At 42.5% G+C, this 23546-nt stretch overlaps 1 protein-coding gene across 3 annotated transcripts in view; it reads left to right on the plus strand.

Moving 5' to 3' along the window:
• Positions 1-23546, plus strand: part of IQSEC1 (IQ motif and Sec7 domain ArfGEF 1) — a 785306-nt gene that overhangs the window by 471993 nt on the left and 289767 nt on the right. For all 3 annotated transcript variants that reach the window (XM_069083774.1, XM_069083777.1, XM_069083778.1), the window contains one exon: positions 3219-3329. In XM_069083774.1, coding sequence (XP_068939875.1) covers positions 3307-3329 — 23 coding nt within the window. In that variant the 5' untranslated portion in view covers positions 3219-3306. The remainder of the gene's footprint in view (positions 1-3218; positions 3330-23546) is intronic.

Raw genomic sequence — 23546 nt, forward strand, 5'->3', positions numbered from 1 at the left:
AATATGTGTATAAAGAAAGAGAGAAAGAAAGCTAGGTGGTTCAATGGATAGAGCATCAGCCCTGGAGTCAAGAGATCCCAAGTTCAAATTTGACCTCAGATACTTACCAGCTGTGTGACCTTGGGTAAGTCACTTAACGCCAATTGTCCCCCCCCCCCCCAAATTCGATGTATTTGCAAAATATACACAAAATTATACATATCATGATCTCTTCACACAATTCCATCCTATACAACTTTTGCCTACATCTAACTGGGTGACAGAGTGGTTCCATAGTGCACAGAGCACTGGACCTGGAGTCAGGAAGATATGAGTTCAAATGTAGCCTCAGACATTTAACTAGCTCTATGACGCTGGACAAGTCACTGAAAAGTAAAAAAAAATTAAAATTTAAAAAAATTCTGTTTTTTCAGTTTTCTCATCTGTAAAATGGGAGTGATGATAATAATGGCACCTACCTCTCAGAACTGCACTGCAGATCAAAGGAGACAATAATTGCAATGTGCTCAGCCCAGTGCCTGGCACACAGTAAACACTATGTAAATATTACCACTGTCATCATCATCAGTCCTCCATATAGATTTGGCCCAGCTTGCTGGAGGCCTAAATCTTCTTTCTATATCCTGAGGATACAAGGGTGCCACATGTACCACCTATCTGAGGGTGTAAGAGGTGCCCCCTCCCCCCACTCTCAAGAATAAGATTAAGGTCTGGGAGATTTAGAACCTTTACTTGGTTGATTTCTGAGTTGGATGCTGACCTGGGTTGAGTCTCTCTCCACCTGCCCCTTCTATAAAGCTGGGAAGGATTCCTAGTGCAAAGAAAAGCTCTTTGCAAACTCTCCCTTACCCCTAAACCCTGTGGCCATAGTGTGTATGCAAAAAGATTCTAAGATGTCAGAGGAATCCAACATTCCTCCAGCTGGCTAATGCCTCCGGGGAGTGACATTTGGCCTCCTGACTGCCTCTCTTAACCTTAGTTTTGCAGGCCAAGAAGTCTATTGTCAAGTAAATCTCAGAAGGTATGGTATAGATATTAGGAATAAAGCCCCCTACTTTCCCAAGGCCTTGGGAGTCCATCCCTAGGTGAGGAAGCAGTCTTGGCCCCACTTCCAGACCCAGAGCTAAAAATATTTCCAAAACCACGTGAGTGTTTTTTGCATTGAATTTAGCTAGGTGGCCAGATGGTGGTGTGGGTGAATCACTGGTTCTCTGAGGCTGGTTTGGTATCCCAGGGGCAACAGACTGTTCATGAAATGGAGGATGAATTAGCCCCATTGAGGGTAGAGAGATGGCAGAGAGAGAGATTTAGGGACAGGGACAGGAGCAGAAAAAGGTAGACTCTGTCTCTCTTTTCTATCCTTAGGCCTTTAGGCCCAGGAAGGTGGGTAAGGGAATGATGCTAAAAGGGTTGTCTTTTAACTTGTCCAGGGGCCTCCAGACTTTAGTCCCAAGGCAGGACTGAATTAGGGAGGTCTTCATGGACTTAACAAAACCAGCTAAAAGGCAAAAGAGATCTGTTCAAGGAGGCAAGGAAGGAGGGAGTGAGGGTGTGGACATAGAAAAGCTATTTGTTTTCAAAGGGAAAACTTTGCTTTGGAATAACTATAGAGATGATTATTAGCATGATGCCTGACTCAAGAAGGATTAGCCATTGTGTGAATGCCAAGACAACATCACTGGTTCATTCTGTGGCCACTGGGCCTATGGGAATGAGGACTGCCCTGCACTGCAGGACCTGGGTAGGAGAAAGGTGGAGGAGGTGGTGACACTAGGGGATGGGGGTGGGGTGCAATGCATCACTGCAGTCCCATTGGGATTTGTTTTCTACCCTAAGGAGTTAGGGTCGTTCTTTTCCTTTTGTCTGTGTATCCCCAGTACCTAGTACAGTGCCGTGCTCATACCAGGGACTTAAATGCTTGTTGAGTCGCAATGAATTCAGTCTGCACAGCTGGGTCTGGGTTTTCCTGTTCGGATCCACTCCAGGGAGCCACAGGTTGCCAAGCAATGGAGAGCTTTGGTCTCTGTTTAACTCAATCCAATTCAACAATTATTGGGGACCAATCATCTGGCTAGCACTGTTCTAGGCACTGTGGGGGTATGTAAAGGAAACACTGGGCATGGGACTATTCTAGACAGAGATAAGACTTAGAAAACTGAGGAAAACAGGAGAGACCATGTGAAATAATACATCCCGCAGAGAATCAAGTCATTTCAGCAGGAGTCCCAAGAAGGGCAAAAGAGGTCAGAAAAGGATCCGTGAAGAGGGTGGGGGACTGAGCATAATAAGTTTCTGCAAGGTTCTGCTTTCAGGGAATGACAGCAGAGAACCTGTGGGAAGGCAGGTTGGTCAAAAGCTGTCTTATATGCCTTGCATATTTTTGTTGCTGTTGTGTATGTATTTTTACTAACCCTGCAGGTTAATGACAAGGAGTAGTCTATGCCCCAGAGAAAAGTCCCTTTTTTTGGAGGGGGGAGGCATTTTTTAAGCAGCAAGTATCCAGATGCCCTTAGCAAGGGGGTGGCTGTCAGTATGTGCATCCCTGTGAATGATGCCACAGACATGGGAGCCCTGATGGACGGCACTGACATTCTCAGTCTAGCGTGGCTTCTTTCTATTCCTGCTCTCTCTGGTTAGTCCCTGATGTGGCCCTGCTGCCTTATCAGTTCACAGAATAGTATGTGACTATAAATTGACTTTGCAGCCAGGAGGGAATACGATTTGCCGCTACGGATGCTGCCGTTGCCATGGAGACGGAAGCCAAGGTGATTGGTCCTCTTTGGACTGTACTACGTTGCTCCTTCTGTGATGGTGAATGCTACCATATCCCCAGTCACTGCTCTGACTGCTGACTGTGAGCTAAAACCTAAAGGCAAATTCTCTCTCCCCCCCTCTTCCTTTTTTTTCCCCACATTCTGCGTGGGGAAGGGAAGAAGAAAAAAAAAGGCAGAATCAGAGGTGTTCCTAGGTAGCAGAAAGCCAGCCCAGATCACACCATCCAGGCTTGATGTTTGCTGCTCTGCACGTTCTCTAATCTTCCTCCCTGGCTCCTGGGCATAGCATAACCCCTTGGTCCTGGGTTCATCTGATGCATGTTTGATGCCACTTGCATCATAGGCTGACTGGCTTTCCTGTGTCGTTCTCCCAGGCTGAGAGTGAATGAGAGTGCTCACACTCTGAATGTGAATTTTTATCATTTTTTTTTTACTTCTTGCCAGAGTGACCTCTACCCTACCTCCGGTTTATCATAACAAGACAGAAAAAGAACAAGAGAGAGAAGGGGAAAAAAAACACACCCCATACAGGATGGCTTGTAGAAGGTGTTATTTGTGAGTATGTTTCTTCTCTGAGCTGGGAGCCCAGCACCTGGGAGGAATACTGTGGATTATCAGAGGGAGAAGGGGTTGGAGGTACAACGTGGGCAAAGCGATGTGGCGTTTCAGGGTGCGGCAATGGGAACCGTAAAGGTCTGTTTTCAGCAGAGGCAGGACTGCAGCTTGGACTATTGGTGCTGTTAATTGGCAAGTGAATTGACCCGTGGACATTTGTGCCACAATGGGACTGAAGCTGTAATAGTAGGATTAAGGATGGTGAGGGTGTTGATGAATCAGCGTGCCAAACTCTTAACCTCTTCTCTGCTCCATACGTGGCCAAAAAGAACAGGGCAGGAACCCCTACTCCACACTCGATTTCCAGTCCTGCAGGATGAGATCTCTCTATTATTTTACATTTAAACATTGCTCCCATACTGCTCTTGTCTTCTGGTACAAAATACCAAGCTTCATCAGCTTTGGGGAGGTCTGCATGCTGCCTGCTCTGGCTGGGACATATTGTTGGTGTTGTGTAAGGCGGCTTGTAGATGTGGCATGGAGGGAGGGCTCTTGTCTTGCCCACTCCAACCCCCACCCCAGGGGGTGAAGGGTTTGTCTCAGAACCAGAGAATGTCTGCAGTCCCAGCCATGCCTGCAGCACAGGCTGCTGAAATATCCTATTTTGTTTCTGAGTTTCAGGGACTCTTTGCACTGGTTGCTGCCCTGCTGGACTGGGAAGCAAGCCATCTGTAGCCACGATAAAGGTTGTTAAAGTTTGCATTGTGCTGGTGACATCACACAGCTGGAGTATTTATGGAAACCAAAGCCTCCTGTTTCATTAGGCGAGGTGTCCTGGTGGGAGCCAGAGGGGATTAGAGTCCTAAGCCTGCCAGCCAGCCGCCTAATACTCTAATATGTCCTTCTTGGGCAGCTGACAAATATGAACAGATACGGTGGTGATAAAAGATCTCTGCTTTTTATTTGATCTCTGTCTTGGCATGGTGCCCACTAACGCTTAACCTGGTCTGACTACTTTCTCTTGTTATGTCCACTGAGAGACCCATACCTTAAGGGTCATGGCCCAGCATCTCTCCCGAATACTTCTCCCCGCTAGAGGATGACTTGCCAATTCCTAGATGCTATTTTGGGCCGTTTCAATTACCCCCAAAATATCCTATCTCAGTGGGAAATGAAGGAAGCCAGCTAAAAGTAAAAAGAAGCTTCCAAAGGCAGTGTAAATTACATAGTGAGGCCCAGGGCTGGTTACACCCTATCGGGTCCAATTTCAGGTACTGACGGTGAGGTCTTCTGCTCTCGGAAAAGGAGGAAGGGGACAAGCTTTGGCAGGGACTATCTGTCACTGACAAGAGCGATGGATTTCTTTGGTCCTTCTGAGTCAGGCATTTTCAGGGTTTATGGATTAATATCAGGACCTGGAATGAATAGATGGAAAAAAAATGAGCCAGACCATAACAAACATGGTCACACTCTTGTCATTGATCACAAATCCTTACTTAGCAGGCGATTCAAATTGTCTAGTTCAAGTACGTGTGAATGGAGTTATTATAAACATGCCTCAGGTGCTGAGTCAGGAGGCTTCTGATAGGATCCCTGTTTATTAGGAGCCTCCTGAGGCTGTGATTTGCTATTATATTCCAGTGGAATTTTTGTGTATGGTGTTATTTTTTTACCCACCCTCCTGGAAAAGCCTAGTGGGGTTGTTTGTTTACGGGAACTGAAAGCTCTGGATTTTATTTCCTTTTGCCAGGGCCTTGGCTGTGTTTTCAGAAATGGATAATAAACCCTTCCTCATGGGCCTCCCATCAGAAAGGGAAGCAGATTTTCCAGTACTTTTTGGTGGCACCTTGAATGGGGTTAAGAAACAGTGTTGGGGAATTAGCTTTGGAGGAATTCACGCTTGGCAGGTGGGCACCTGGGAATACATGCAGGTGAAGGCATTATGATAGGAGAGACCTGGAGAAGGGAAGGCTGGGAACATCTTCAGACCTTAGTCAATCGTTTTTTTTATCATATTGTAAATGTGTCTCTGTAGAGTATCTCCATATAGGCTATAAACTGCTTCACACACTTCCACACATCCATCTTTGCCTTTGGTCTTGACTATGACCAAAACCCTCATTTTCAGACGAGGAAACTGGGGTTTAAATGCATTTTGCAGGATCCTAGATTTGGAACTTGAAGGACCCTTAGAGGACATCAGATCCAATCTCATTCTTAAAGAAGAAAAAAATGAAAAAACTGCTTTAGAGAGGATAAGTGATCTGCTTTAGATTTTCTAGGTAGTGAGTCAGGATCTGAACCCAGGTTACCTGACCCCAAATCCAACACTGTTTCCTACTATACCATGCTGGAAAGTGGAGGTAAACTTTGAGATCATGCAACCCAACCTCCTCCTTTTACATATGAGGAATCTGAGGTTCAATGAAGGAAATTGTGCAATCAGTAAGTGGTCACTGTCCATTGTTGTTCAGTTATCGCAGTCATGGTCAACACTTCATGACCCCATTGGGGATTTTCTTGGCAAAGATACTGGAGTGGTTTGCCATTTCCTTCTCCAGTTCATTTTACAGATGAGGAAACTGAAGCAAACAAGGCTAAGTGACTTGCTCAGGGTGACCCAGCTAGTAAGTGTCTGAGGCCAGATTTGAACTCAGGCCTTTCTGACGCCAGCCCCGGTGTTCCATTCATTATGGCACCTAGCTGCTCTGATCACTGTCCAACATACTACTTCCTAAGGATACTTTGCTCTACCTGGAATATGGTTCGCCTTCCTTTTTAACTACTCTAATCCTACCTGTCTCAATTAGCACTTCTTCCAAGAAGTCTTCCATGACCATTCAAATCCATACTGATTCCTCTCTTCTCTGTCTCCTGAAATTATAGTCTATAGCATAGCTCTCAGCACCTTATTATTCTGTGTTTCACATGTGTAGGTTTATGTCTTGTATTGCCAATTCACCTCTAAATTCCTGGAGGGTAGCAACCATGTCTCTTCCTCTCTAGAACCCAACCCAATGCTGGGCACATAATAGGAAATGAACTTAAAATTGAACAACACAATGTGTCTTGAATCTACTTCACACACATCCCCAGTCACCACCCTAGGCTCCCATCAGCCTTCATCTGTTCTATAACAGCAGCCTCCTAATCATCCTCCCTACCTTATTTCTCTCTTCTCCAGATCCAGGCTCCATAAACCATAAAGTCCATGACCATCTCACTCCCCTGCTCTCAAAGCTCTAATGGTTCCCTGTTACCCCTAGGATGAAAATACAAACTCATGTTTCTTTTTGAAAGTCCCTCATAGTCTGCCTCTAACCTATCTCCCAAGACTTATTATTACATGGCACTTCTCTTCACACAATCAAATGTCCAGTCAAACTCTCCTGCTTCATGTTCCCCATACATGACATCCCATTTCCCTCCTCCCTGCCTTTGCCCAAGCCATGAGACATGCCTAGTGCACAGTCTTTTCACCTCTACCTCATAGAATGCCTACATTCCTTCAAAGATCAACTCAAATACCATATCCCCCAGGAAACCTTGAGTGACTAGAGCCCTGTTCCAGGGGGCTTTGTTTATATTGTTGTTCGTATTCAGTCATTTCAGTTGTGTCCAACTTTCTATGGCCCCCTTTGGGGCTTTCTTGGCAAAGATGCTGGAGTGGTTTACCATTTCCTTTTCTAGCTCACCTTATAGATGAGGAACTGAAGCAAACAGGAATTTTCTGTTTTTTTTACCCACTACCACCTTTGAATCCCCAGCATTTATAGCAGTTCCTGGTATGTAATAGGCATTTAATAAAAGCTTACTGAATCAAACTTAAAGCTAGAAGTATCCTTAAAACTAATCTAACCCAAGTCCTTCATTTCTTAGAAGAAGGAACAAAGCTGCAAAGGCTCATGAGATCACAGACTTAACATTGAATGGGACCTGGGTGGCCTTCTGGTCTGACCCTCTCATGAGGAAAGTGGTGTCCAGTGAGGTTGTGACTTTCCTAGTTAGAAAGTAGGGCATCATAAGGGCCTCTACATCATGGATTTAGATCTAAAAGTGACCCCAAAGGCTGACTAGCTCAACCCCCTCCTATCGCAGATACTAAGGCCCTAGAGAGTATTAGTGACCTACCAAGATCACATGGGGATTAACTGGTGAAGTGAGGGTGAAGGTACTTCACCAAGGTCACACATCTCCTGACCATCGAAGTCAATGAAAACCCTAAGGTTTTCTGAGAAGTAAACCTCAAGATAGGGTCATTCAGTTCCTTTCCAGAAATCTAAATGTAGTTTCCCAAATATAGTTTCCCCCCTTCTGTGAAATCATGGAGTTGGACAAGTTCCCTTTAAGAGTTGAGGTCCTACATCCTACATCAATAAACCACCACTGGCAATTGATTCTTTTGGACCCTTTAAATATTGAGATTTTTGTTGTAAATTATTAGTATTTGTTGTTAACATTATTGTTATTACTGTTACATGAGCTAAAAGCCACAAACATATTGATAGTGGCCAGGTTAGGGATAGGGAGAGGTGTTGCTGACAGATAGTCCTGATAGAAACATCATCTGAAGATGCTTCCCGCTGGTCAGAAACAAGAGGGACATGGATGACTGACTGGCAGTCAGGAAGATGATACTGATTCTGACTATCCTGCCTCCCTGTCTCTGGTAGATGAGCTTCTCTACCACTTTATTCTACTCTGCCTTCAGGGCTATGGGAGATCTTGTGCACAGGTTAGGTGGAGAGGGATGGAGTTCACACCAATTCTACCACTAAATCTGTGACCTTGGGCAAGTCACTTAACTTTTCTATGCCTTCATTTCTTCACCTGTAAAATGGAGCTGGACTACGTGACTGCTAAAGTTTCTTATAGCGAGGGGGAATGGCAAGTTATAAAGTCATCAAGTTCAATGTGTTTCTCTGTAAAATGATCCCTTATGTCATGGTTCATGATTGTTAACCATTTACTCAAGTTCATGGTGGCCCCTGAGTAATTCATGGAGTTAAAGGAATAAGAAGAGAGCAAGGGAAGTTTTGTTAACCAAAAAGAAAGCAAAAAAGTGAAACAAGATTTTGAGAATATATTTTTTAATCAAACATGCTTACGGTCTTCTAAGACTATAGGTCGGTACTTGTTAGACAGCTTAATTAATGCTGGCCTAATTAAGGTTAACCCAGTGTCAGACATTAGCTGGAGGCTGGATTTTTATTGCCAGTTAATTCAGTAACTGAACTTTTGATGGGTGCACTAAGTGCTGTGATTCGAACATGAAAAGTTGGACTGTTTTCTGAACAACGACTAGTTAGTTGACAAAAAGGTGAAGCATTCGACTGTGCCCAACCCTTCAATAGGGGTGGTGGCTTTTAGCAGGAGACATAAGCATGTGTGTGTGTGTGTGTGTGTGTGTGTGTTTGTGTTTCAGAGGAGGCAAATTCTAATGACGCCCATCCCCTGTGTCTCTGGTGAACATGGGCAGAGGGCCTAAAAATCATGCTAGAGATGAGTGTGACTGTACATGCCTATGTGTGCAAGGGGGCTGGATGGGTAATAAGAAGTGAACATTGGCCTTCAAAGAAAGGAAGTAGTGCCAAGAAAATATCACTGATTTGGGGATCACAGGATTGGAGATGTAGCTGGGGAGAACCTTAAGAGGATAAGCCCACTGCACTTAGCTTAGGCAATCAAAAAGCATTTATTAAAAGCCTATGATGTGCCAGGAGCCTATGAAGTGCCTACTATACACTGGGGGACAAAAAACAGAAATGAAACGTTTAAGGAGCTTTTATTTACATATGAGAAAACTTAGACCCAGAGAAGGCACATGACCTGCACAGGGGTCACCACACAAGTTGTAAGTAGCCTAGCTAAGGTTTAAACCCAGTTCATCCAAGTTCTGGATTCTTTGCATGGTACCATAATGCTGGACCCAAATAAAGTCAAGGTGCCATGTTAGTTGTTGTGAGATATCCTGGAATCACGGAGCATTAGATCTGGAAGGGACCATAAAGATCACTTAATCCAAGTCCACCATTTTACAGAAAAAAAAAGAGAAGCCATATCTAAAATCTAGTCTCTTGTCCCCCAGTTAAGACTCTTTCCACTTCAATAGAATCCCTGACCTCCAGGAGCTTACAGGCTAGTTGGGAAGATAAAAATGCATCAATAAAGAAGTCACATCATTGTCTTTCCAAGACTCACTCCTTCAAAAAAACAGGTACCACCAAGTCACTGCTCCCCATCTCTTTCCAAGGTGGACAGGGTAGTAAGGATGGGGAAGTCAAGTAGACCTCCTTGGAAGTATTCTTTCTTCCCTCTGGCTCCTCAGGCACTTTGTAGCTTTCTTAAACGCTGGCTTTGTTCAAGTTTTTTATCATGATTATTTGTGTGTGTGTGTGTGTGTGTTATCATCTCTATTAGTGATCTCTTTGAGGTCACAGACTGCTTTTCCTTCTGCCCTTGCATCCCCAGAAATCAGCTCAGAAGCTGCAATACAGTAAGTACATACATGCTTATTGACTGAATGATCTTCGGTTGATTGATTATTAGACTGTAAACTCCCTGAGAGCACAGACTTCTCTAATTTTTGTAGCTTCCCAGACTTAGCACATAGGAGATATCTAATACATGAGAGTTCCTTTGCCAACATAAATCATTCAAACAGCACTTATTAAATTCCTACTCTGTGTTGGCAATGGGGATGAAAAGACAGAAATTAAACAATTTCTGCCCTGGAGGACCTTACTATCTAACTGGGCTGGGGGGAACACCATAGGCCAAAGAGATATGTACAAAATGGATAGAAAATAGGCACAAGTTGATTTAGGTGGGAAGGCACTAAGAGCCAGCAGGATTAGGAAAAATGATTAACTTAGCATAGAAGGAAACTAGGAATTGTTAGAAACAAAGGTGAGGAGAGTTATCCAGGCATGTGGAAAACACCAATGCAAAGGCATGGAGACAAGAGGAGTGTTGTATATGAAGAACAAAGATACTAAACTGGCTGGACTGTAGTAGGTGAGAAAGGGAGTGAAGTATGAGACTACAGATTGGTAGTTTGAGGCCAGATTGTGAAGGACTTTAAATGCCAAACAGAGGAATTTTTAGTTAATCTCACCAAGTAACAGAGAGTTGCTAGAGTCTATTGATAAGGAAGTGATTGTCAGACTTATGCTTTAAAAAAAATCACCATGGTGGATTCTGGAGAAGGGCTTCAAGTGATTTTAGTAGAAAGACAGTTAGATGATGCAGTGGAAAGAATGTTGGACTTGAAATCAAGAAACTTTGGATTAGAAGGATTCAAGTGCTACTGAGGCACTGTGGGTACAATGGCAGATCATTAGGAAGTTGCAGGTCAGTCCTGTCAGACTTATTGTGACCCTGCTTAAGGTTTTCTTGGCAAAGAGAGTTCCTTCTCCAGTTCATTTTATAGAAAGGTAAACTGAGGCAAACAGGGTTAAGTGACTTGCCCAGAGTCACACGGCTAACGAATATCTGAGGTCAAATTTGAACTCTGCTCTTCCTGACTCCAGGCCCAGTGCTTTATCCACTGCACCACCTAACTGCTCAGGAAGACCTGAGTTCAAATCCAACCTCAGACATTTACTAGCCATGTGACCCTGGGCAAGTCACTTCACTTGATTTGGGCAAGTAAAATGAAGCTAATAATAGCACCTCTCCCACTGAATTGTTTTGAGAATCAACTGAGATAAAATTTACAAAGCTTAGCACAGTGCCTGGTGCATAGTAGGTGCTTAACAAATATTTATTTCATTACCTTCCCCCAGATATTTAACTAGCCATGTGAAACTCTGGGTTTTAGTTCCTCATCTGCAAAATAGAGGTAATACCACCTTCCTAACCAGGTTATTGTGATGATCAAATGATATAACGTATGTGAAGTGCTTTGCATGGCTAAATATATTGTAAAAACACTAGTGATTGGGATATTTATTGTTTTAACTGAGTGCCCATTTTTAACGTTATTCTTAGGGAATTAACTGGCCCTTTTCACCTACTGTTGTGTTTTGAAGCAACTGATTAATGATCTTTGGCAGGATATGCCTGAATGATGTTTGTATAATTGAATTTAATTTCCTGTTGCCAAAGGAAGTGGCCTTAAAAATACTGCCAGTGTGAATTGGGCTTTCCAGGAATTTGTCAGAATACGGTGACTTTCCCTTCTTCTTGACTTTGTTGTTTTCAATTCAGTGGCCTGGATTTCCTAAGGTGGAGGATGGAAGGGGGAGGAGGAAACAGGATAAATCAGTGCCTGCCTTTGGGAACTTGAGACAGAAATAGTAAATGATCTCCCCTCTACCCCTGTATTGGCCCCTGTGTAGCCTGTGCAGGAAAATTTTCTCTGTTTATTGGTTGTTCAGGTTATCACTTTTAAGCTTTGCCCAAGAGATTTCTGGGAGATGAAGTTTCCTAAACCTCCTTCTTTCCAGAAGGAAACAGCTTCTGAATACAACCCAAGAAATCTTCCCTCCTCCTCTGTTCTCTCATACCCCTTTGTTTGTAACTTCAAAAAGACCAAGAGGGTATGCTACAATGTGTCTTTTTTATTTTGAAAATATTAAATAATATCATTATACCTTTTGCAATTGACTCTATTGGATTTGTCTTTCGGCATTTATGTCCTAGTAAATTTGTTTATATACTTAGCTTCTTTCTCCTATTAAACTATAAACATCTTGAGGGCAGGAACTTTCTGTATCCTCAGTGACATCTAGTATAGAATCTGATACCGAACAAATTGCCCAGTAAATGATTTCTTGCATTGTCTGGAGGAAGATGGGCAAATGCTGTGAGAATCTGAAAACTTAATTGGGCAAGTGACTTCTGAAACTATTTCTAAATTTTTGGAGTGTCATCACAGGGGACAGGGGACGGGTCTCCTGTGCCAAGCACATTTGGGGCACACAACGACTAGCCAAGAACAATTTGGTTTCGTAATCATACCAATGTTGGTCCACAGATGGTTTATTTTGTAACCATGTTGGTTTAACTCTTTGATAAGCACTGATGCAATATTTATATGCATATATGTATCTGTGCGTGTCTGTGCGTGTATACACATCTCCTCCTCTTCCTCCTCCTCCTCTTTCTTCTTCTTTATATTAGATGGAGGTAGATGGTGGGAAAGACATTAGACCAAATGGGTACTGAGCCCAATACAAGATTAAGTAACTGATGCATTTGATTTGGGGACCAAATCCCAGATCTGAGTTAGGGGTTTTTTTGCAATGCCGTTTAAAGGACCAGGGTTCAAACCCCACCTCAGCTGCTTCTTATCTGTTTACCCTTGGGTGTTCACTTTGCCTACAGGGGCCTCAATTTCCTACAGTTGTATTTTTGACATGAGGAGGTTGGACTCTGGCCCTTGAGGACCCTTGCAGCTCTATGTCTCTGCTTTTCTAAGGTTGAGCATTCATAGAGCAGTTCTCAAAGCATTTCTATATAGCTGATTCTCTTTGAACAAGAGGCAGCCTTGACTTGGAGCCTGAAGATGTGGCTCTGGCATTTCTGGCTTAGTGACTTTCCACAAATCACTGACTCTCTCTGATCCTCAATGTCCATGTCTGCAAAATGGAAATTTTACCTACCTCCCAGGGTTTCTATAAGGATAACCCAGATAAAAATAAAGAATAAAAGAAAGACTCTAGTTAATGCAGGCTTCTGAGTGGTCACATGACTTTGTGGTATAAGAAAGCACACCAGGTTTAGAGTTCCAAGAACGCTGGTTTGAGCCTTGGTCCTGCTGTTTACTATGGGGGTGGCTGTAAAACACTAAACTCACATTTATACAATGCAATAAAGTTTGCAAAATGCTTTATGGACACAATCTCTTTTGAACCTCACAATAACCTAGTGGTGGGATGTACCTGATTTACAGATGCCAACAGTGGAGGTCAGATAAATTGGATGATTTGGTCCAGGTAACAGCTAATAAGAGCCTGCAGTGGAATTTGAACCCAGGTCATCCTGTCTCCAAGTTCACTCTGAATTTCAGTTGCCTCATCTTATAAAATGAAAGCATTATACTCCATGATCCCTAATGTCTTTATCAGTTCTAAATACTGTGTTGCTAAATTCCAGTTAATTGAGAGTCCCCTGCATAAGTCCTGATGTTGCATCACTTCAGGCCTGACTAGGAATCAGGACGCCATTTTGGAATTCTTGTTCAGAAAGGACAGAAGATTCAATATGGAAAGCTGCAGCTGTCGATGGCTCTCATTTTGTCATCATATGCCTTATTCTCTCCTATTGATGTCTCTTTGTCTTATAGAAACTCCAAGCCAGAGCACCTGATGCAAACCAATGAGATGATTTTTAATTTTTTTTTAATCCTATGGAGACATTTGCTGCCATTGTTTCTAGAATGGGGGCCTTTGAATGCTAACAAAAGCAATCCATGTGCTGGGGAGATTTTTCCATCTGAGCAGTGAATGACTGTTGATTTGACAGCACCTGTCCTTGCCTCTCCACCCCCCCCCCCTCCTCACCCCCACCCCCACAGAGTGTAACTCCGATAATAGTCTTCGGAAGTGGAGTCACACTTGATGAGTGTGAGGCAACAGCAGGAATGCACTTTCCTTTTGCCAGGAAGGCTTGGGATGTTTGGGAATGGAGTGAGTGGGAAGATGGTGGGTGGTGAGCAGCTCTCACTGTCTGATAAGAACTGGCAGCTGGGGAGCGCCTTTCCAGAGCTTACGAGAATTCTTTGGTCCTGGCCATTCAGAAGTGCAAACCGTCCTAGTTAGAACAGTACCGTGAACCCAGCTGCAAACCAGAGAGATTCCCTGGAAGAGAAAGGGCATGTGGGAGTGAAAAGGCCCTCAGATAGCTGGCTCCTTTGGATTATAGGATATTCAAGTCAGACAGGTCTTCAGAGAATACTCTGTCTAGCTCCCTCATCTCAGGGAAGAGGAAAATAAGGCTCAGGGAGGCGATGACTAAAAAGTCAGATGATTTATGAGAATTAGGCCATGTATCAAGGTGCTTATATTCCCATAACTGAACCTGTTTTTCAGAGGCCTAATGGAAGTAGGACCACCCAACTGGAGAGCTATGCTAATCCTGTCTGGCCACCAGTGAACCCACTTGCCATGAAGAGATTATGAGATTTTAGTGTTAGGAGGGGCCTTAGAGATTACCTGAAGTGTTTTTCCAGAGCTTAGCTGCCTAAAGTCTTCTGTCTCTCAGGGAATCACTCCAGCCTGTGAAGACTCACTATATTTGGTATTTATTTAGGAAAGCTAAAAGAAAGCCCAATGGGCTTGTCTTCTCCAGATCAGCCCTGGGTCCAGCTCAGGGAAAGAGTTGACTCTTCAGCTTCTCAAAACATCCATCTTACAGCTGGTCAGTCAATAAAAATCTATTAAGCCCTTACTATGTGCCAGATGCAGGGCTGAGTGCTAGAGATACAAAGAAAAATAAAAGACAGGCCCAGGCTTAGAGGGAATGTGCAAATGAGGGGGGGGGGGGGTTTACATAATAGCTTTATTATATATTTAAAAGGAATAACAAGTTGTGCATAATAGATTTGCAGCTTCATGTATCATCTTATTTTCTGCTCAAAAATATGTAAAGTGCTTAAAAAATAAATAAAAAATTAAAAGTATGTGCAAACACAACATACAAGGTAAGTTGGGTCTAATTGCAGAGGGAAGGCACTAAGATTGGGAGGTATTAGGAAAGGCTTCTTGTACTTGAAAGAGAGATTTTTGCTGAGACTTGAAGGACATAAGGACACCTAGCAGCCGAGATGAGGAGGGAGAGCCTTCTAAGCATGGGGGACAGCCAGTAAACATGCCCAGTCAGGAGGTAGAGTGGCTAGTTCGAGGAACAGCAAAGAGGCCAGTGTCACTGGACCAAAGGGGCAGGGCAGAGAGGAGGACTGAGGATTTGAGAACACTGGAAATGTGGGAGGGCCAGGTTTCAACAGCTTTGAACATCAAGCAGAGGATTTTATACTTGATCCTGGAGGTCATAGGAAGCCACTGGAGTTTATTGGGAGGAAGGGGAAGAGAGTGACATGCTCAGACCGGTGCTTTAGGAAAACCACTTTGACAACTGAACAGAGGATGGGCTGGGGTAGGGAGAGAAGTGTCAAGGAGACCAATCAGCAGGCAATTCGACAGTCCAGGCATGAAATGATGAGGGTGGTGGCTGCATCAGAGAAAAGAAGGGGGTGTATGTATGCAAGATGTGCTACAAAGGTAAAACTGACAAGCCTTGGCAACAGATTGGATTTGTGGGGGATGAGAGAGAGGAGTCAAATATGACATCTAAATCATGAGCCTGGGTGCCTGGGACCATGGTGGTGCCTTCAACAGTAACAGCTTTATATGAAGGCTCACTTGTCAATGAATTCAAGGCAGCTGCTCTTAAATTCAAATTAGAAGCATAATAATATTATTGATATTGAGAGGCAGAGTGTCAATGGAGAGAGTGCTGGGTTTGTGTTCAAGAGGACCTCGGTTTCCTTCCCATCTGATGCTTCCAAGCACTGGAAGCATGGGCAAGTCACTTAAACTCTCCTCTCAGCCTTGGTTTCCTCATCGGTAAAATGGAGCTAACAATTCCTGCAGTATCTACTTCACAGACTTACTGTGATGCTCAAAAATCAATCAAAAGCATTGATTAAGGGCCTACCATGTGCCAGGCACTGGTCTAGGTGCCAATGATGCAAATACAAAAGAGATAATATATATAAAATATATTGTGCAAATGATAAATTTTTAGGTATTAATAATTATTCTTATAATTATATATGTATGACTATATAATGTAAGTATGATATGTGTTTAAAAATAATTATTCATAATAATAACAATAGGTAGAGTGACCTAGTAGAAATAGCAATGGATTTGGAAACATGAAGCCTGAATTCCAGTCCCAATCCTGATACTGACTACATTGAGGATTGTGACTAAGTTACTTTATCTCCCCAGGTTTCAGTTCCCCCATCTGTAAAAAAAAAAAAGAAAAAGAAAAAGAAAAGAAAAGAAACCTGGCCCAGATAATATGTAACATCCCTTCCAACTCTAACTTGTTTGATAAAATACCTTAGAATTAATATTATGGGGGCAGCCAGGTAGCACAGCGAGTAAGAGCACCGGCTCCACTGTTGGGATGACTTGTGGATCAAATCCCGGCTCAGACACTTAGCACCCACCCAGAAACACCTGGGCATGTAACCTTGAGCAAGTTACTTAACCCCAATTACTTAGGGGTGGCCAGGTGACTCATCAAGTAAGAGCACAGGCCCCAGAGTCGGGATGACCTGGGGTTCAAATCTGGACTCAGATACTTAGCACCACACCTAGAAATAACTGGCCGTGTAACCTTGAGCGAGTTAATTAACCCTGATTGCTTTAAAAAAAAAAAAAAGAATTAATATTATGTATTAATATCAAGATTTCTGCAAAAGAAGCTATGAGGTTCAAGTTTTGTTATTACAATTTTTCCCCATTTCATTGAGTCAACAAGAATCAGCATGATCCAATGAATGAAAAGTTGGTCTTAAGTCAGGCAGACCTGGGTTCGAATCCTGCTTCTGACACTTGCTGGCTGCTCATGTGACTCTGGACAAGTTACTTGACCTCTACATGCCCCCCTGCCTTCCCCCCAGGCAACTTTCTAAGACTCTAAATTTTCCTATGTCTATTAATAGCCAGAGTTAGTCTCCTCCCTGGGAGTCCCCTATACCCATGAAATCAAGGAACTAAAACAAAATTTATTCTGCAAAATACTTATGAAAAAGACTGGTCTTCTGACTCAAGACTAGGATTCTTTCTACTATTCTACACTGTCCTTCTATATAATGTGCACTGATGCAAGCCTCCAATGTGTAGTTTCATTTCATTCTTAGAATAACCATGTGACTTATGTAGTAAAAGTATAATTATCCCCATTTCACAGATGAGGAAACTGAGATTGAGAGAAGCTACATGAATTATCATATAGCCAGCAAGCAGCAGAACCAAGTCTACTGTTTCTCAGCCCAATGCCCCTTCCACACACTACATTCTTTACATTGCCAAGACTGACCCTCACAATGGCCTATTAGGACATTGGTCAACTCAGTATGCCCTCAGGGATAGGAATTATGCTAAGGAATAGACCACACGCTCACTACTAAGGGATCACATCAAACTGACTATTGGGCAAAGTAGACACACACATGACATTCTGCTGTTGGGTCATCCACAACTCCCTGGACTCCCAATGCCTGAGATACATAAAAGCACAGATGTCATTGGATCATTCATCAACCAGGAGGTGCACCTGCACCATCTGAGATTGTCAGTACTGGCTAGCACCACCCAAGGGACAGACCCAGGTGCTGCTTTCTTGGCAGTGATCACCAGGAGTCAGCACAAATCCATCCATGGGTTGTTTGCATGGAGAAATGGTCAAATAGGAATTAAGCAACAGAATGGAGGTGTCATTAGACTAAAGGCAACAATCCAATTCTACCATACCTGGTTTGTATAAATACAGAGATACGCAATTATCAGTGGAAAAAAATGGAGCATGGCTTAGTAGTAATAATAGCATTTATACACAGCTTTAAGGTTTAGGAACTACCTTACATACGTTATCTGGGAGACAGGTGCTATTATGATCCCCATTTTACAGATGAGGAAACCAAGGCAGACAGTGGTTAAATGACTTGCCCAGAGTCACACTGCCAGAAAGTGTCTGAGGCAATATTCAAACTCAGGACTTTTCAACTCCAGGTTTATCTAAGCACAGTATCCTCTAGCAGTCCAAAAACACTCAGTACCTTGAAACAAAGACAGCCATTCACAACCAAATCAAATCAGACCACACAGCCCACAGGAGGTTCTCTGGACCAATACACCAGGTAAATAGATGTGTTCTAATAACACTACTCCCTTACAAGGATCATCATGAGATGCAGATGACATGGCACCTATAAAAGTGCCCTGAAAATGTAAATGGCTATTATTCCCATTTCATAAAGGAGGAAATCTGAGGAAGGTTAAAGACCTTGTCTGAGGTCATAAGGGTTCTAAAGGGAAGATGCAGGGCTTGGATTTTCATAGTCCAGTGCCTTTCCCATTGCACCATGTTGCCTTTTGTGAAGGGAATAAATCTTGGAACACAATGACAAGTAGTACAGTGTTCTAAGTGCATAAAATAGTGTTTTTTTATTACTGAAACTTACGTATGCAATTAAAAATAGTATAAACTTAAATATTGAAACTTAGATACAAAATAATAAAAGGAAAAAAAACACGTATACAGCAGAATGTAAGAAAGGACTCAAAATATATAGTAATAAATTTCCATTTCAAAGAAAGCCTATATAATAAATACTATGCGTTCCCATTTAGGGTACAAAATTTAGTTTGATTCCATTCTTGATATAGGGCAGCTAAGTAGCCCAGTGGATAGAATGCTAGACCTGGAGTCAAGAGGACTCATCATCCTAAGTTTAAATCCAGTTTCAGACACTTACTAGCTGTGTGGCCCCAGGCAAGTCACCTAGCCCTGTTTGCCTCAGTTCCTCATTTGTAAAATAAGCTGGAGAAGGAAATGGCAAATAGCTCTAGTATTTCCACCAAGAAAATCCCAAAATGGGGTCACAAAGAATAGGACACGATTGAACAACATATTCCTGATCAATGTTTTGTCCCAAAGCAAACTCTCATTATAAGGGGCATAGGCAGAAACTCATTGTTTTGGCATGTTATTATGAAAATAATGCAGGACAGAGATTCAGGAGACCTTGGTTCTAGACCCAATTCTTGGCACTAATTTGCCATGGTAACTGGACAAATCACTTTGCTTCTCTGAGATTTAGGTGTTTCTCAACTACAAAATGATGAAGGGTGTTGGATTACATGACCTTTAAGATGTCTTCCAAGCCTACCATTCCATAATTTTGGCAAAAGGAGGGGATTCTCTATTCGTGGGTCTTCCTCCCCATGATGGTCCCTTCCCATTCCTGACCTAGCAAGAAGGACATGTGTTCTGCTGATGGCAGCCTCTGGCTGTCATTCCCGTTCATCAGCACCATGGGGGACATTTCACACCTTCAGCCCTATGTTGGAAGGTCATCAGCTCTGTCTTCTCCATTTCCATCTGGTTTGGCTTGGCAATCTCAGGCATCTCATTCACATGAGATGGACACAGAAATCAGTTCATAAACTTGGTTCTTTGGTCTTTTTCAGTAACATGGCTACCTTTCTCTCAGATGGCAGGATAACTCTCCTACACATACTGTTCTGTGTACCCACATAAAAATAGATATTGGAGGAGATGCAGAAGGACAGAATGGCTAATTCTGTGACCTTGGGAATGTGACCTCTTTGGGCATACATTTCCTCATCTATAAAATAAGATTGGAATTGAAAACTACATACTATGAAATTATAATGGTTAAACTTGACTCCAAAGAAAAAATATGAAAAAAACCTTCTTTACAGAGGTAGAAGACTATGTGTGTCCCAAAAGTCTTAGTTCAGTATTAAACTATTAGCTATAAGCCATTAGTTTAAAACTACACTAAAGATACCTTGTAAAATGTGTATCTAAATTGGGTTTGGTTAACGTGTTGGTTAATTTTGCTAAGTTAGTTTTCTTTTCCCTCCCTTGTTCTTTATTATAAGATACAGCTCTCTGGGAGAGGTAATATATTAGGAAATATAGGTGATATAAAACAAAAGCAGCCATAATTTTTTTAATTTTGTTTAAAAACAATGATGTTTGACTAGATGACCTAGAATATCCCTTCCAGCTCCAAAGTTCCATGGTTCTATGAAAATATGAATCAATTAATGTTTAGGGAATAAGTGTTCCCTCCATTCTCAGTGCCCCAAACCTGAGAGGAAGCCTGCATCCAGATTATTATAATAGCCTACTGTCACTAGACCTTCTACCTCTAGTTTCTCCCTTCTCAAATCCATTTTGCACCAGATTAATCTTCCTAAAATCTTATCCCTCATGATGTCACTTGCCTTCTCAGAAACTGTCCCAATGGCTCCCCATCCCCTAGAGCAGGGGTGGGCAACCTGTAGGTTCTAGGTTCAAGTGTGGCCTGTTGAATGAATTCAGACTTCATAGAACAAAGCCCCTTAATAAAAGGATTTGTTCTGTAAAAATTGGACTCTGTCCAATGTCAAAAGGCAACACTCAAGGACCTAGAAGTCTACATGTGGCCTCAAGGCTAAAGTCACAGTTTCCCTACCCTTCACCTAAAGGATCAAGTTCAAACTTCTCAGCCTGGTTTTCAAGGCCCTCCAGAATCTAACAACACTCTCTTTAGTCAATCAACTCTACTTATCTGTCATTCCCTACACGAACACTACCCTCCAGTCAAGCCAGTCTCCTGAATTTCTTCTTGAATAAGGACACTACTTATTTTGACTTTCATACCTTTGCTAAAACTATTTCCAACCTCTACCTAGAATTTCTTCCACCTCCCTTTCCAATCCTTTAGGGCCCAGCTCAGCAATAACTTCTTCCATGTCCAATCTAGTCTACAAAATAATTCCCTCTTCTAAACTCCAATAACACTTAGAGTCTCCATGACTTTTTTTTTTTAAAGCAATCGGGGTTAAGTAACTTGCTCAAGGTTACACGGCCAGGTGTTTCTGGGTGGGTGCTATGTGTCTGAGCCTGGTGCTCTTACTCGCTGTGCTACCTGGCTGCCCCTCTCCATGACTTTTTAATCTTTTAATTTTAATGTTTTTCAAAAAGTATTTATTGCTCAATGCCTTGTCTCTTCAGTGAGAGATAACTTCCTTATAAACAGGAACCACATCTTGTATTTCTCTTTTATTTCCCCATAGTGCCTAATAGATGAGCACATGATTAGGTACTCAACAAATCTTTGCCAGCTTGAGTTGGATTGAATTGAGTTAGGTTAATTTGCTCTATTTAAAGGTCCTAATATTGGACCATTGGAAGAGCTTTGGGAAATGGTGGTCTGAACATCACAATCTATTTCAGGCACTGGTTTAATTCCTACAATAGAACATCCATTAAGAAAAACAAAGCCATAAGCACCATTGCAGGGAGCCTGGAAAAGAGAATCAACCAAAGTTGGTAGCAGGGCTTTCTGGCATTAACAATCACACTGATACTTAGAGTGTTTTAGTAGTTTTTAGTGATAGAAGAGAATTTGTCCAACTGAATGGCCTTCTCTGTGTTGTCTCTCCTTGAACATCTCTCCCTTGGTGCCCATTGTTGTCCAGCTTTTCAGTACCATTCTGTCCTGCCTCTCTCTCTCTTTGTGTACATCTTGGCTATGTCTCTCCCATCAGTCTGACTCTACTCTGTACAGAGGACATTCACAAGAGTTCCTGGGACTGTGCTCCAAATTCCTGGGGTCACATTCTGAAGAGTTTCCATGGGAAACTTGGAACTGGTTCAAAGAAGCTTAGGAAGTGGGTTGTCTTTGTCATCATCTTTCATTTTCTTTTTCACAGAGGAATAACTTTGAAAGGGAAAAATCTCAATGCCAGTGCATTGATGGTGGCCACAGCCTGCTTCCTTGAACAAGCTGGATGGGAATTTGCCTTTAAAGATTCTTGGCTCAGAACAGAATGTGTCCCAAAGCCTAACTGTAGCCCAGGTTGAATACCATCCATGGGCAGTAATGTGAATGGCATCTGGCAGAGGCATATTTGGAGTGATCTGAGAAGCATCCCTTTTGTTCTGAGTCATTGGGTAAAGAGAAGCTTCAGCCATAGGGGTTCTCATGAGTTGAGAGGTGATGAAAATTATAATACTAACAGTTCATATTTGTGTGGCACTTTCCAATTTTAAAAGCATTTTCCTCAGAACAACTTTGCAAATTAGATGATGTAAATACTGGGGAAGAGGACAATTGGACCAGCTCTTGGCTGTTCTGGGCGGTTTCTCTCCCAAAAGAGCACTTCCCATGACAATAGACTTTATACCCCACACCCATCTCACCCCCTATTAAATTCATTCTGCAAAGGTTTTTGCCAAGTGGCTGGGGGTTATCAGGGATGAGAAAAGCAGAGCCCAGTATTAGATAATTTCCCAAAGGGCTAAATTTTGCACATCTGCTGAAAGGCACCTTCTTGCTAATTAACAAATGTCTTCTGGTCCCTTTCTAGGACATAGAAACTTGACTGATTAATAGATGGATAGGACACCTAACCCTGGATCCTGCTTGTGATAGTCTTTAGAACAGAAGTTCTTAACGAGGGATCTGTGCACTTTTTTTCATATTTTGATATTTTCATTTCAATATAATTTGTTTCTTTTATAATTTCTATGTATCTTTATTATGCATTTAAAAAGATGGTTCTGAGGAGTGCATAGGCTTCACCAGATGGCCCAAGGGGTCCATGACTCAAAAAAGGTTAAGAACCCCAGATTTTAGAGAACGAAAGGACCCTGAGTCTAATCTAGCCTGATCATCTTATTTTACAGAGGAGAAAAGCAAAGCCCCAAGAAGTAGTCATCTGCCCAGGTTCACACAAGGAGTAAGGAGCAGAAGCCCAGGTCTTCTGATTATAGAGTCAGTACCCTTCCCCCCAACCACCATTCTGCCTCTAGTAACTGATGCTTACTGGTAATTTTTACAAAGCACTTCACATGTGTCATGTGGTCATAGGCAGTGAAAAGGTGCTAACTTGGAGTCAGGAAGACCTGAGTTCAAATCCTGTCTCAGACACTTAGTTAGCTGTGTGACCCTGGCCAAGTCACTTAACCTCTATATGCCTCAGTTTCCTCATATGTAAAAAAAAGAAGAGAGGAAGAAGGTAGACTCCATGACTCACCTAGGTATACTTCCAGCTCTGAATCTAAAATTCTAGGATCTTCACAACAACCTGGCAAGGTAAGTGAAGCAAATATTGCTCTCCCCATTTAACAGATGAGGAAACTGGGACTCAGAATATAGACATTCCTTGCTCAAGACCTTAAAGGTAGCAGTAAATGATAGAGCCTGGATATGAACCTAGCAAAGTTCAGTTTCATCTCCTTCTTGGGAGACCCCAAAGTGTGACTTAGTCCAGCAAGACTCAAGTTTCAGGTTCTTTCTCCCTCTCTGACATGGAACAATTTCTCCATTAAAACTCAGACATGACAACTCTCACATCACACTGTAGTGTTGCACTATCTCTCTCTGTCTCTCTCTCTGTCTCTCTCTCTGTCTCTCTCTCTCTCTCTCTCTCTCTCTCTCTCTCTCTCTCTCTCTCT

This window comes from Petaurus breviceps, unplaced genomic scaffold (assembly GCF_028583685.1).
Source record: "Petaurus breviceps papuanus isolate PSGF00001 unplaced genomic scaffold, PetGlider_PUasm1.0 174, whole genome shotgun sequence".
NCBI lineage: Eukaryota > Metazoa > Chordata > Mammalia > Diprotodontia > Petauridae > Petaurus > Petaurus breviceps.